This window comes from Alnus glutinosa, chromosome 3, assembly GCF_958979055.1.
Source record: "Alnus glutinosa chromosome 3, dhAlnGlut1.1, whole genome shotgun sequence".
NCBI classification, from domain to species: domain Eukaryota; kingdom Viridiplantae; phylum Streptophyta; class Magnoliopsida; order Fagales; family Betulaceae; genus Alnus; species Alnus glutinosa.
Window position 1 is genome coordinate 37,057,464 of NC_084888.1, and position 15,157 is coordinate 37,072,620.

Genomic DNA, 15,157 nt, shown 5'->3' on the forward strand with positions numbered 1-15,157 from the left:
ACTCCAAAAAATATACGTATGATTTTGTTTTCTTTATAAGTTTTTTTTTTTTTTTTTTTTTTTGAAAAACTTCATTTAACCCTCCTGAATTTCCGCCACACTAGTTTTAATTAGTTCCTAATATCAATTTAGTGTATCCATTTTTTTTTTTCAATTTCACAAATCCATTAAGATTTTCTGTTAAATCCTAACTGCGGATGTCAAAATTCGTAAACTATCCCTTGTTTTAAGGAAGAAAAGAAAAGAAAAAAAAATTACATGGATTTAGGCTTTAGTCCGGATTTAAAAGAATTTATAAAAAAACTCACGTCTGAATCTTTGAAAAATTATATATATATTTGGATAAATTTTTTTTATAGGATTTAACGAAAAATCTTAACATATGAGTGAAATTGGAAAAAGTTAAAATATTGATACACAAAATTGAAAGTTTTTAAAGTTTAAAGGAGTAACTACAAAAGCGGCGACAATTCAAGAAAATAAAATTAAGCAAATAAAAAATATTAAATTAAATTATTTAATTAATATTTTAATAAGATGTCTACTATGACACCGTTAAATCACTTCGCAAAATAAGTTCAGTTAAGAATCTTAAGATGAAGACCGATGAGGATTTGTGTAGATCGAATACAACTCATTAACTTCAACGTATCAAAGCCAAAGAATGCCTGCGACTGCCATCATTGCAGGGGGAACTTCATAGTCATTAGAATAAAGACAGATTTTTCCTCCAAATTAGGTAATTGAAGAATTTTTTTTAAATTAAAGTATCACTTATTTCAAAAGCTTAACCTAATAAAAAAAATGATTGATTTTATTATTTAATTAATATTCTAGCATTTTTCCTCACGTATACACGTGATATTGAATTGAAATTGTAGTGAATTATAGGAACCAAGATTCAAACATATAACTTTTGACTTTGATATCATGTTAAATCACAACTTATTTTAAAAGCTTAAATTGATAGGATAATTAATATTTTTGCACTCCAACTCAGCCTATAAAATTGTCGTGTGTCACTTAATATATGAGAAGAATATGCAAATCAACCTTACCAAGTATCCATCACGACATTACTTGCAAGTAGATAGTTGGTGGGAAAAACAAGGGCTGATGCAGGAAAGACCTTTTTTTGGTTTTTTTTTTTTTTTTTTTTTTTTTTTTTTTTTTTATTATTATTTAATTTGGTAAGTAATGCAAGAAAGTATTAAGGGCCTAATTATTGATCCAAAAACTCCAAAAATTAGGGGAAGAGCCAGGAGGTCAAGAGGGGGCAAACAACCCTTGAAGTTGCCTCCTAAACCTTATGTTTTGACATAGTGCTTACACTAATTAAAAAAGGTTTTGAGGTGGAGAGGGTCATTGAGTAGGGGCCTATATATTTTAATTTTAAGTTTGCCTATGTGAATCAAAATTCTAACTCCAGTTACTCCACCATTGCCCATGGCTTGTGGAAGCTGGATGCTGATTTGGTTAGACTCTTAGCTCTTTAGAATCCTAATCAAAAGAAAAGGAAAATAAATAAAAATAATCACATATATAATTCGGTAACATCCTCGGATCAATGAAACATGCGTAAAGCCACCTCCTTGTAATTCTACACTAATTTAATGGAGAAAATGTTCAAGTTGCAGTGTTAAATTAAAACTCCAATATATATATATATATATGGAGGCCAGGATTCCATTGCCCAAGTCGATCTTGTCCCTCTCTAATTAAACAAACCAAATATTGATATAAATATTTGCAAGAAACTGAAAACCACCGCATATATAAGTTTGACAAAGGTTCATTACAGGGAAGAGTCTAAATATAAATTCGGCGGGGAATAAAAGTAAACCAACGAGGCCTGATAGTCCTCCAAGTGGCAGCCACCCAGAAGCCCCCTTTTCCCACTGTTTCTAAGGTTAAGCGGTACATACAAACAGAAAAGGTCAAGAGTGCATGCAACTAATATAATATTACTTTATAGTAATTAAATGTAATCTTTCTCACGAGGGTTTCTTAAGATTAAGCTAAATACAAACAGATCGAAGGAAATGTTGATGATAACAATGAAGAGAAACCTACCATCATCACAGTGAGAATATTGCCATGGATGAAGTTCTTGCTCCAATGATGGCCTCCACAGGCCTCTTGCCAACTGGGGCTTTGCTAGAGTCATTGGTTCATCTAGCCGATGAACTTGCTTCCATGGAAAAGCTTCCTTCTGTGCAGGTTAGAAACATATCGACCATGATAAGAAGGATCAAGCTTCTTTCTTCTTTGTTTGAGGAGATTCAAGAAACAAACAGACAGCTGCTTCCACCCTCTTCAATCCTGTGTCTCACTGAGCTTTTCTCTGTGATTCGGAGAGTTAAGTCTTTGATTCAAGGGTGTAAGGATGGCAGCTGTCTGTGGGCGCTTATACAGACGGAAATCCTTTCCAATCAGTTTTATGTTCTGGTGAAGGAGATGGGGAGGGTTCTTGACATTCTGCCTCTAAGCTTGCTTAATATAACAGCTGATACAAGAGAGCAAGTCGAGCTTCTTCACAAGCAGGCGAAGAGGGTGGATTTGTTTATTGACCCTCGAGAGCTTCAAAGAAGACAAGAGCTTCTACAAGTAATGGCCAACGAGAAGAATAGAAATAGCAAGAGCAAGGGCTTCATTGATTCTGGAGAAGTGAAAGAGATTTTCAGCTGTCTTGGTTTGAGAAGCCCAGTTGAATACGAAGAGGAAATTTCAAAGCTAGAGATTGAAGCACAGAAGCAGGCAGGAACGGGTGGTCTAATCGCCGTATCCAATATAGACAATCTCATATCCCTCATTTCATATTCCAAATCCATTGTTTTCAATGATGTAGAAAGTGAGAGAACAAAAAAGGAGTACCATAAGCAGCGGTCTTTATCCGTAGGTAGGAGGAATATTGATCATGATACTTCGTCTTCTCAAACTGTTGTTCCCAATATTCCTGACGAATTTCGTTGCCCGATTTCACTAGACTTGATGAGAGACCCTGTGATTGTAGCATCAGGGCACACATATGATCGAAATTCGATTGCCCAGTGGATTAATTCCGGGCATTATACCTGCCCAAAAAGCGGGCAAACGCTACTCCACATGGCCCTTGTGCCTAATTATGCACTGAAGAGCCTCATGCAACAATGGTCCGAGGAGAACAACATCCCTTTAGTTGAAGATAGGGCATCGTCTTTCTCAAACGACAGCAAAGGAAAACTAGACGAGAATGCTGTCGATCACATTTCTGCTGCCAAAGCGAGTGTCGATGCTGTCAAATTGACAGCTGAGTTTCTCGTGGGGAAACTGGCAACTGGTTCGGTGGAAATCCAGACGCAGGCAGCTTATGAGCTTCGGTTACTTGCTAAAACTAGCATGGATAACCGCAGGGTGATTGCCGAGGCAGGAGCTATTCCATTTCTAGTGACATTACTAAGCTCCCATGATCCCAGAATTCAAGAAAATGCTGTCACCGCTTTGCTCAACCTTTCCATCTATGACAACAATAAGATACTGATAATGGCAGCCGGAGCAGTCGACAGCGTAATAGGTGTTTTGGAGTCGGGCAAAACAATGGAGGCAAGAGAAAATGCTGCCGCTGCTATCTTCAGCATGTCGATGAAAGATGATTGCAAGGTGGCCATTGGCGCCCGTCCAAGAGCCATTCCAGCCTTGGTTGGGCTCCTGAGAGAAGGCACTGCTGCTGGGAAAAGAGATGCTGCAACGGCACTCTTTAACCTTGCAGTGTATAACGCTAACAAAGCCATTGTTGTGGTTGCCGGGGCGGTTCCTGTTCTTGTTGACTTGCTGATGGATGACAAGGCAGGCGTAACAGATGATGCCTTATCAGTGCTTGCTCTACTTTTGGGATGCTCTGAAGGGTTGGAGGAGATAAGGAAGAGTAGAGTTCTGGTGCCGCTTCTTACTGATCTTCTCAGATTTGGATCTCCCAAAGGTAAAGAGAACTCTATAGCTCTTCTTCTGGGGCTGTGCAAAGATGGAGGCGAGGAGGTAGCAAGACGTCTGCTATTAAACCCACGAAGCATTCCTTCTCTTCAGAGTTTGGCTGCTAATGGGTCTCTGAGAGCTAGAAGAAAGGCCGATGCACTGCTTAGAATACTCAATAGGTGTTGCTCTCAGTCTCACAATCCTGTTGGATAAATTAAAGGGTCGTGTACATTTTGTGGGAATCACATAAATGAGTTTGTCATTTGTTGTTCAATTCGATACTGCAATTGTGTATCTCAATGATGTTGTCTGTTTTAAAAACGTCTCAGGCTGTAGCCTGTAGCCAAAGTGTTACTGCTATCTGTTCCTCTTTAATAGGGGAGACTTTTAGTTCATCACATGGTAAGAGGGATCTGGAAAAATAAGGTTACCCTATTGTGTATGCATCCAGCCCCCTAATATTTATTTTTATTTTTATTATTATTATTTTTTTAATAAGTAACTGAGATATCACTAAAAGCATAAGGGACCTCCAGGTATACAAGAGAACATTTAATTACATGGAGATGATAAAAAAAAAAAAAAAAAAAAAAAAAAAAAAAAAAAAAAAATCATTATAACTAATCACTAAAAAAGAAACAAAAGCAGCTGTCCAAAAATACAGAGTGCAAAAGAATTTAAACTCAAATCTCTTCCAATGTCTTCTTATGGTGCTCGAAACTTTTATCATTCATTTCTCTCCATAGACACTACAAAAGGCACAAAGGTATCATCTTCCACATAGCAGCACTCGTAGTATTTACGGCAGTCCACCAACAAGCATACAAGTTGATTACTCGTCTAGGCATAAACCCCTACTTTGATCTAGATAGCACAAAAATAACCTAATTGCAATTATTCTTCCCTCATACCAGTAAGTAATATTTCAAAATCTTAATCAAAAGGAAAATTTCATACTACATTTTACAGAGGGCTGTGGATGAAAAAACAATATAATTTTAATTGCTTGAACATCTGTTTTTACATTACAGTGACATAAGCATCTCCAACAAAAAAAGAGTTGCATGAACCGCAGCCGGAACCCTTACAAGACTCCAATGCAACAAATTTACAGCAAGAAACATCTTGTGGGAATATGGTTGAACGGAATATGGTTTAACTTCCGTTCAACCAATCGGATCCGAAGTGGTCAATGTTATTATGATGTCCTCCAACACCATTTGTGAACCAAGATTCACATCGAGGTGTTAAAAAGTATCCGGTTAGTAGTCTATAACTCTACCAATTCCAGATTAATGTGCACGCCTTTTATCTTATAGTTCCAGTACCAGCTTCCGCTGTCCATCATTTTCTGTTCAATAGGATGCAGCTGGACTGATAAACCTGAGAGAGATAGAGAGAGAGAGAGTTAAATTACTACTTATCTCAAAAGCTTAAGCTAATAAGAAATGATTGATTTAAATTTAATTAATATTCTAACACTCACCCTCACGCGTGGGCTCAAACTCCTCTTTAATAAGTGAGGTTCAACACGTGAAATATTTAATTTAATTAGGAGGTGAATAACGGAGACAATGTTCGAACTCAGAACCTTTGACTTTAATACCACGTTAAATCACCATTAATTTTAAAAGCTTAAGTTGATAGGCAATAATTGATTTAATAATTTAATTAATATTCTAATAGAAACAGAGAGAGGTTAAACTAGATGGCAGACTAAAAAAGGAAACCTAAATTTCACTAGATCTTAGATTGTTGAAATATTTACATTCCCTATGAGTGGTTGATGCTGACAAAGGATCAAAATACCCAAACTAACAGAGAAAGGAAATATGCTAAAGAAGTTTCTGAACTCTGAGACCTGATCTTCCTGGTGTGATCTTCAGTTTGTAGCCATTTGGAACTTCATATACATGATTTCCCTGCATCATAAGAAGCAAGTATAATTAGCTTTTGTAAGATATATGAAGAACCAGCTATTGAGAAAATGGTTCGTATTTGTCAGTGCAACAAGAAAATTCCATTGAACAGAACTCATCTACGAAAATAATTAGCATTTGATTGGATGATGAAATTGCACTCATCCATTATTCAGATATTTCAAAAGTCCTTTACTCCTTTAACTTCACAAAAGAACGCATTTTAGACTGTTATTTTTCTCACCGCAGAATATTGAGTAGGACCTGGTCCCTAGCATATAAGAAACACTGATATTTTGTATGAATATCTATACCAATCTCAATAAAATCTAACCTGTAAGATGACATCAGTTGCCTCAAATTCAGCATTTCCATGCAGTATGACCTTAAATGCCTCAAACCGCTGCACATCAAGCTTCCAGTATATGTTGTTTCCAGAATTCCAGTCAATTCCCTTATTCAGTACCTTGACATTCTGCAACTTACATCTTCCACACCTAGCCAGATGAACAAGCTTAGAATTTGATCACTATTATTCTTTAGAAGAAGTGAATAAATAAAAACATGCGGACACCAAGCTACCTCTGCCCATACTGTAGGATAGGTTCATCATTTTCATTAATCTTCATTGAGCCCATAACATTTTCAGCGACAATGATCAGGCTTCCATCAAGCTGGAATAGAGAAGCTAGATCAGCTTAGAAAATGATAACCAGAATTCTATCAATTTATTATCTGTTTGAATAGAAAAACCTGAACATTCCTCCACAAAAACTCTGCAACCTCTATTTGTAGCTCAGAGCCCTCGGATATAGAACCTCCATGAAACTGAGACAATCAAGAGACAAATATCATATTTAATAATCTTTGTTGCTCTAGTGGTTGAGTGCTTCATTATCCAATTATGGCTAACAATATAGCCTTAGTGAGCAATAGATTTTTAAATAGTTGATCAACCACTACAGCATATAAGACATAGAAGCATGTTTCAATATAGATGAAATTGATATTTAGTACAACAAATAATGCCACACTGTAAACAAACAACAAGCCATCAAGTTTATAGTTATTTCAGATTGGCATATCCAATGTGGTTAACAATATTTACACATTATTTTCAGTTGAGAGAGAGAGAGAGAGAGAGAGCTGATTCATTAAAGACATATCAGCCAATATTGTAAGCTTACTTTTTGTCTTGTGACCTCCCATAGTGGCCCAAGAGCAGGGTGCAGAAGGAGGAGAAATGGTGGTCCAGAATCAACATATTCATCATTACCTTTAATCTGCAACATGGTAAAAAAGAAAACACCTCATGTGAATGTAGCTCCAAAATGAAATTCACCAACATCATGGGTTGTAAACAAGACAAAATATATGCAGCAAATAACTCGCAGTGGCAAAGCATAATATGCAATATGCAATGACATCCCCACTCAAACCTACTGGGAAAATTCTTGCATTAACAATTCAGAAGATTTATTAGGATTTACCTCAGGAAGTCTAATATCACAGTTGGAAAGAAGATCATGGGCATTTCGTAATATATCCAAAAGTGAACCATCTGGGGTCTGCATGCAAATTCAAACTAAAGCATGTTAACAATGGGGGAATTTATCAGGTTCAATTACTAGTCTATCATATGAATTGCAATGATTAAGCTTCGGTTTTGGTGCAAACTCCGCCCAGGAATTCAAGACATTTCCTAACACCTTAAATCTAAAGTTAGTTCAGATCACCATGTTTCTAAACTTCAGTTCCGTCAGGACCTTCAGGGCCCAACACATAAAGCATGTAATAGAACTTCTAAACTATGAATGGAAGTTCCCCATACTCTGAGAACATGGCAACTTGGCTTAATCAGAAAAGCATGACCTGTTGTAAAGACTTGTCTGCATGTATTCTTTTCCTCTTAGCAGATGATGTAACCCTTCTTCGTTCATTATACACGATAAATGTATCCAGCTTATCTGCTAATATTGTTGCCAAGATGGCAATTTATAAGCACATAAGATATTAAACATGGAAAGAAAATGATATTTCACAAACTTCAAACAGAAAAATTAACAAAGATGACCTTCCACTCTGTTATAACAACGGGAAGAACTTGTATTGAAAAAGTTGTCTGCAATATTCTGCATTGTGCATTCCAGCCTGCCACCAGAGACACTATCACATCAAAAGTAAAATGTGGTTAGCTCTCCCCATAATATCTTTCCTTTTGATAAGTGCACTCAGTGTAACATATGTGATAGCAAATACAGTGAACAGCATTATAAGATATACCAGTAAGATGTTATGAAAACAAAATATAGTATAAAATAGAGAATTGACAATTTTATCCTCAACAATAGACAGCTAAAGCAGAGATGATATTATAATATAACGCCAGAAACAGCATTTTAATCAATTGATACCCTCCAATTATATAACTTGAACAAAGGAATTTTAAAACCACTCATACAATTTCTAGAAAACCAATTCTCAATAAAATCTTAGAATTGGTAGAACCAAGAATTGACTTCTCCCATCCTAACCAGCCCTCAGCTTTGCTTGTCCTTATCATTTTATGCGAGCAATCTTGAACATGGTTCAAAATTAAATATCCATTCATCCTTCAAGTCTGAGAATGTGCAAATTTATATTCCAATATATGCTTCTTTTGTATGCTTATATGAGTTGAGTATTCTTAGCTGACCTCAATTTAATTGGGATTAAGGCTTATTTGAATTGCATATGCCTCTCTTTTATTGGTCCGACAGGGTGCCATCATTTAAGTAATAAAATAAATTACGGTGATTTCCTCATTCCTGTAATCATACTTTCAATACCATTAAGCAATTTTATAAATCACAGCAAGTGTTAGTAACTATGGATACCTGACCAATGTTTAACTGTATATCGCTGTCAAAGGGTTGGATTTAAACATCAATATGCATTGAGGTTCACATATATATGTAGCATATAATGTGATGAGAATGTAAAATGTCGTATTTTTCCCCTTAATATTTAATCTCTTATACTTATTTAATGCCTAAAAGTACTCATTTTTCTTATATTTTGATTTAGGATACAAATTGAGGCATTAAATGCAAAACAAAGCTAATTGGGCGATTTTGGACAGTTTTGACATCAGTTCGTAATCTGGGCATAACTCTCTCATAAAAGCTCCGATTGAGATGATTCAAGATGTTGTGAAACGCCAAGAAAAAGATCTACAACTTTTATGTTTTACGTTTTGAGAGATACAGGATGAATCAAAGTCGAAATCGGGCTTGAAGTTGACGTTCTGATGTGGATCTGATGCGATTTATTTTAGGAAATTTTCAGATATGGAAATTTCTTTACTTTGAGCCTTTTCATAATCATCCAATCAATTCCAGCCAAGCCAAGCAATAAATACAAAGTCAAGCAAAAGAAAGAAAAGGAAGGAAAAGATGCGTAGAGGACCAAGAAAATAAAGAAGATATTCGTGGGGACCACGTGGAAGAAGACAACATGAAAGGAGCATCTCTTTCCATGACAAAGGAAATTGACTTTCTCTCCATACTTGGCAGATTTGTGGAGACTTATACAAGAAAGAATCGAGAAAGCATATGGCAACAAAAGTCCCCATTGAAATCATCACCTTCCTAATTATCCTAGCATTTATTTTATGTTTAATATTTTCCTTAATTAGTCAAGATTTGGGTAGTGTTATTTTAGGATAGTATTTGGAATATCTTTCATTAGGAGATTTCCTAGGCTTCTAGCATATGGGATGAAACGTGTATAAAAGGGGGGAACCATGACACACCTTAGACCTTCTATCTTACAACACACATCTCCAATCTTCTATCTTCCATCTTCCATCTTCTCCCCTCTTCTCTAAGTTTTAGTCATGGCCCTGCGTGGCTAAACTTTCATAATTGGTCGAAGGAAACGGAAGCCTCGGAATCAATAAAACTGTGAGATCTAATTTGTTTTTATTGTTCAATTTATGCTTTGAGTATCAGATGTTCTTCTACACTTATTTTCATGATTGTCTCGTTTAATTGCTAGGAGTACTACTAGTTTATTATTCGTTACAATCTATCGCTAGGTTGGATATCAAATCCGTAATTGTTTGATCCCTCCAATCTGTGAAGCAACTAAGATTTAATGATTTGCCGCGTCTAAGCAATTATTAAATCTTAGGAAGAATATCCGACGAAATTAAATACAACCGCGTGGCTTGTGTTGTTTCGCTTCATCGATCTCTCTAATTCTTAAGGCTGCTACTAGATTAAACCTATAGCGCGTGTCTTGGGTTGTTTAGTAGTTAGGGTTAATTAGAGCGCGTCTAACTCTAATTAACTACTACTAAGGGGAGATAGGAAAACAGTTCCAACGATGAATATTCAAAGTATGAATTGATATATATTTGCATTGATGATCAGTTGTAAAATTTCGATGGTGGAAGTTGACTTAGACCAATGTTTCTTACTTGAGTGATATTTTAATTTGAATTGTTTCTTAGTTGTTTTTCTTAAAATTATTTTCATATTTAAACCCCCCCCCCCAATCCTTGTTCACATAAGCATAAAACTCGGCTAATTACTCTCTGTGGGATCGACCCTTACTTGAACTACTACATATATTTTAGAAGTAAGGTTTTTATTTTTGGGTGCTCGCGACAGCACGCCATAATGCCTCCATGAATAATAAATACAGATACAGAAAGTTTACAAAGATCAGAATTATACCTTGAAACCAATTAAGTATGCAGCAGAAGATATAGAAATATGTAAAGGCATTTACACTGACAATATAGTTGTATATATGTTAAACGTTATCTGCATCTACACAAAATTGAACTTATGATAGTTATCATATCATAGAATATATAACAGTAATTGCAAGTGGTTTACTTCAACCATAGTTTGAACATTTGCCATTTGGATTGATATATTGCAGGATACACATCTAAGTAATGTTCATGCAGAACACAACCATCAGCAAATATATTAACAATATGAAAGTATACTTTAGAACAGAAGCTACAAGTTTGGGATAAAATATGTACCTATGCCGTTTTCCAAAATGATCTACATATACAATTGGCTTTTTTGTATTTAGCACCATGCCTGGCAAACTGTTTTCATTTTTACTTGATCCAACCAACTCCGCAGAAGCTAAATCCACATATAAGATGTTTGTATTGGCAGGGAACTTTGCCTGCAAACTTGAATACAGAAAATATGGTTGATATTGGAGTAGCTAAAATATATGCCACATTGAAAAAGAAAAGTACAAACTCAAATTGCTTTCCTGAACAAGCTAAGATACGATAAAGCATATTATTGATAATTTGGGATTTAAATCAGAAGAGCAAATGTTCCACGAAAATAATTGCAAAGTTAAAAGAATATACATTTTTGCTATATTGTTTTTTAATTAGCAGGATCCTGGACTCTGAAGTCAATTAATCATTATGATACTGAGCATAACGTGTTTCAGCTGCAAGGAGAATAATTTATTTTGTTTCATTTTTTTTAGGCAGGAATTGACAGTATCATCTTGAGGGGTTGATATAGCAAGTGTGACATTACAACATACAGAACATAAGTCATTACGTTCATTTAGAGCAACAACTACATTAAATCACATCATTTAAAATGAATTGAAAATCCAGAGGAATAAATAAATGTTTACTTTTTGGGAGAAGGACGTCCATTTGTGATTCCAAATTTGTCAAACTCTGTGTACTCAATGCATGACAACCCATATGCCCAAGTCCCATCAAGATTTTTCTTCTCGATTAGAACATCAATTCCTTCTGTGGCTCCTACTTGCCGCTCACATGATGCAAACCCCAGTTTCTGAGACAATGTGAAATTAGTAATGAAAGCACATGGACAAGAAGGCTTAAGACTGCATTCAGTTAACCAATGTGCTGTTCTCCACCAAATCACTAAATCATGCCAATGTGAAGAGGACACAAACACCTTCTTAGTTTATTATTGCATTCTAAAAGGATGATTTCTGGATAAGAATTTAGTATTGTTTAGTTATTTTCCTTTCTCCTTAAAGTCGCTCACGCAATGAGACACTATGCAATATGGCACGGTCAAATGCTACCATGTCAGACACATATAGAATATTGTTCAACTTACCCGAAAAAACTTTCAAAAAATAGTTACATACGCAAAAATGATAATGCATAACCAAGATGGGAAGTATTTTGGATTAACTATTGGCATACAGCTGAATACAGATACATACATATGTGTATGTACGCGCGCGCGTGCAAAATTTGGTTCATATCTGGGTATGTGCTGATGTATGACTGTAATTGAGTAAATATTTGTCCGTAAAAGGTGTCGGCATGTTTCCAACATGAGCAAGCAACTGTTTCTACTGGAGTCAAAATTCAGAAAATCTTAAGTGGTCTTATCACATAAGTAAGTGAATTTAGCATGCCAGACAAGCCCACAGACACATGCTTTTTAGATGACAGAATTGCACTTAGCTATCAGTAAGTTAGGACCACAAAAGAGAATGATATGATTGACTTTCAAACAGAAGGCTACCTTTCCACGGTGTAAGCCAATTCCCGCCAATGCCAGGAGTGTCAAATCTGTTGCCGCAACAACATTACTGCAAGGTCACCAGTGTCTATGTAATTCCAGAGTCTGGCTTCCCAATTGTAAAATTTTGCAACTTATGGACAATAGTGCACTTAAGATATTAAATATATTATGGCTAACCTAACTTGACGGACAGTTGCACCTTTTCTTCCATGATCATAAAACCATTTGAAGATGCCTTTGTCATAAGCAAGCTTCCATATCACACCATGGCCACTGGGTTTGCATATGGGTGCGAATGGTTTAGCAACCACCCATTGCCCATCTTCCGCACTAACAGCTGGAACGAGAGGCTGGCAAATCACATTATATGTTTTGAATGAACAATGATGTTCATTGCTTAAATAGCATAAAGTGTTAGAGAAGCAAATGGGGAAGAAGACAAATCTAATAGTTTTAAACATAAAACCTGTTCAAAAAGTTGGAAACTTGATTGACCTCTTCCGAACCATCCAAGTCTCTCACAAAGAGAAGTTATGCGTTTGTGGTTGTTCTTTGCAGAACTTGTCATGATTGCAACAGGGGTGATGCATTGTTTTCCATATATCTTGAAGTGCAAAAACTCTCTAGCCTTGGAATAGAAACAGACAAAAATAATATACACGTGATCTCATTGTCCAATATAAACAATTTCAGTAATAGCTCATTCTTTCTTTCTTTTTTCTTTTTTTTTTTTTTTTTTTTTTTTTTTTGAAGCGGGGTGGGGGGGGACCATCATAGACATAAATCAAAGTTTCCAAGCTAGATAAACAGAGGTCTTATACCTGAAGATCTCTTATAAGACCTTCCAATAAAGTCCGTCCACAATAAGGAAGCATTGCAGCAGGAAGACATTCACCTGTGTCAGGATCAACCAAACCAAGCCTGTCCGCGGAGCCTCCCAGAGGATAAATTTCACCTAGGTCTGACAAACCCTAAAAAGGATAAGATGTTATAGTTCAAGACAATCTGTGACACATCTCTTGAGTTAAGTAAACAATATGCTCTTATTAAAAAGTACTGACCTCAATTCCCCAAATAGCAGCTTGAGATGCGTATTCTGTATTCTGAGAAAGGTCAAGTCCACTAGGAACTTGAATTTCCAAAAATTGGCAATCCATTAATTTATTAGACCAGTTTGTAGTCTGCCTTTCACATGTTGCTCGGGCAAGAAGCTCTAGCACCATAATCTGATATCTGCAGCAAGTGCACAATTGAAAATATAAACCAATTAATTTCCAGAGAAGCACAGCTATAGTGGCAAAGACAGCAAATGCGTCTTTTTTCTTCCTTCATTTCTTTCTTTCTTTCGTTTTTACTCCACTCTTCTATAAATAAGACATTTGGATTACTTTCTTTATTATTTTCCACTCCAATTATTACACATGGAACTAACAAGTCATTGATTCGCTCTTAGTTGTTAATATGATCATTTCAGAAAGCTTAAAGTTCCCAAATACACACATTTCCAATTGTATATTCGTCATAAAGCAGTATAGCCAATCCAATACACAACAAATTCACTTGAACCTACAATAGTTTCAACAACTGTCATTGCTTTCTATTGCTCCTATCCAATTTACCAATCACATATAAGCTAAGCACATTATCTCACTATCTAAGTTCCAAAATGCAAAACAATAGAACGAGAAATGATTAGATTAACGTATTTAGAAATGAATAAATAAATAAATAAATAACGAATGAAATAATAAAACGAAGGCTCACCCTATAATCCCTCCAATGCAATTATAGAACTGTTCAATCTCCCCCAGAGTCTTCAAGAGCTTCTTAAACTCTCTAATTTCTTCATCTTCCAAACCGAAACCACTCTTCTTCCCCAAACGCCCACTGCCATTGCCACCACCACCGTCCACGTCCAGCTTCTCAGTCATCTCCACCAGCGCATAGAACGCGCTCTTCAGCGAACTCCGAGCCGACTCCAACTCGCTCTCTAGCGGCTCGAACTCGAACCCGAACCCGAGCACGTGCTCCTGCCCCGCCGCGACCAAACACTTCACCAGAAACAACTCGTACGAGTCCAAATTCAGCGACGCCAACAGAACCCTGGAGAACCCACCCTTCTTGATAGAATCGAAGAACCGCTTCACTCTCGCGTCTCCGTCAACCACCGCGTGCTTCTCCCTGAGGCTTGTCGAGTCGGAGAGTTTGGACCGGAGGCGCTTGAGGCGAGCGACTTCTTGGTGGAAATCGAATTCCGGCGCTGGAGGCGCGTACTCTACCGGGGAGGTGGAGACGCACGTGACATGACTATGCGACGCTGAAGACGAAGACAACGATGGAGAGGAAGAGAAAGAGAGAGGGAAAAGAGATTTCTTGAGGTCGAAACAAAATTGAGAATTAGTAGAAGCTTTGGAGCTGAAAGAGAAGAGGAAGCGCTGGTTCTGTTGCACAATAGGAGCTAAGTTCAGCGCCATTCTTCATTCATCAGAGAGAAAGAAGGCGAGAGAGTGATATAGAGATAGAGATTTTGAAAAAAAATGAATGGTGGGATAAGACGGAGATGCCGAAAGCATATACTTCATATCACAGAGAGAGAGAGAGAGAATGGGTTTGGTTTATCTTAGTGCCGCCTGGCGCCTGCGGAGGGGACGAGGGGTGTGTGGAGCATTGCTCGTGTCCTTAATCTGATCATCTCGCGCTCTCCTGCGCGGGGATTGGTTAGTTTTGTTGCTTCCGCAG

The 15,157-nt window shown here is 36.7% G+C and overlaps 2 protein-coding genes across 2 annotated transcripts; one reads left to right on the plus strand and one right to left on the minus strand.

Moving 5' to 3' along the window:
• The first annotated feature begins 2,004 nt into the window (after positions 1-2,004).
• Positions 2,005-4,381, plus strand: LOC133864843 (U-box domain-containing protein 1-like). Its single transcript, XM_062301269.1, has one exon. The coding sequence runs from the start codon at positions 2,098-2,100 to the stop codon at positions 4,162-4,164; it is 2,067 nt and encodes a 688-aa protein (XP_062157253.1). The 5' UTR covers positions 2,005-2,097; the 3' UTR covers positions 4,165-4,381.
• A 550-nt stretch (positions 4,382-4,931) lies between these two features.
• On the minus strand, positions 4,932-15,157 carry LOC133864043 (UTP--glucose-1-phosphate uridylyltransferase 3, chloroplastic). Its single transcript, XM_062300237.1, has 17 exons — positions 14,183-15,157; positions 13,480-13,651; positions 13,240-13,389; positions 12,885-13,046; positions 12,596-12,768; positions 12,419-12,485; positions 11,541-11,707; positions 10,912-11,070; positions 7,945-8,036; positions 7,743-7,837; positions 7,361-7,438; positions 7,058-7,153; positions 6,624-6,698; positions 6,453-6,544; positions 6,205-6,367; positions 5,813-5,873; positions 4,932-5,334 (listed from the first exon to the last, which is right to left on the minus strand). Exons 1-17 carry the CDS (start codon positions 14,890-14,892, stop codon positions 5,222-5,224), a joined length of 2,625 nt encoding a protein of 874 aa, XP_062156221.1. The 5' UTR covers positions 14,893-15,157; the 3' UTR covers positions 4,932-5,221.

Coding starts and splice junctions, on each gene's coding strand:
- LOC133864043 (XM_062300237.1), bottom strand. CDS start 14,892: ATGGCGCTGAACTTAGCTCCTATTGTGCAACAGAACCAGCGCTTCCTC. Junction 6,545..6,623: donor TTTTGTGGAGGAATGTTCAG/GTTTTTCTATTC, acceptor TCTCTATTCCAG/CTTGATGGAAGCCTGATCAT. Junction 5,874..6,204: donor CAACTGATGTCATCTTACAG/GTTAGATTTTAT, acceptor CTTATGATGCAG/GGAAATCATGTATATGAAGT.
- LOC133864843 (XM_062301269.1), top strand. CDS start 2,098: ATGGATGAAGTTCTTGCTCCAATGATGGCCTCCACAGGCCTCTTGCCA.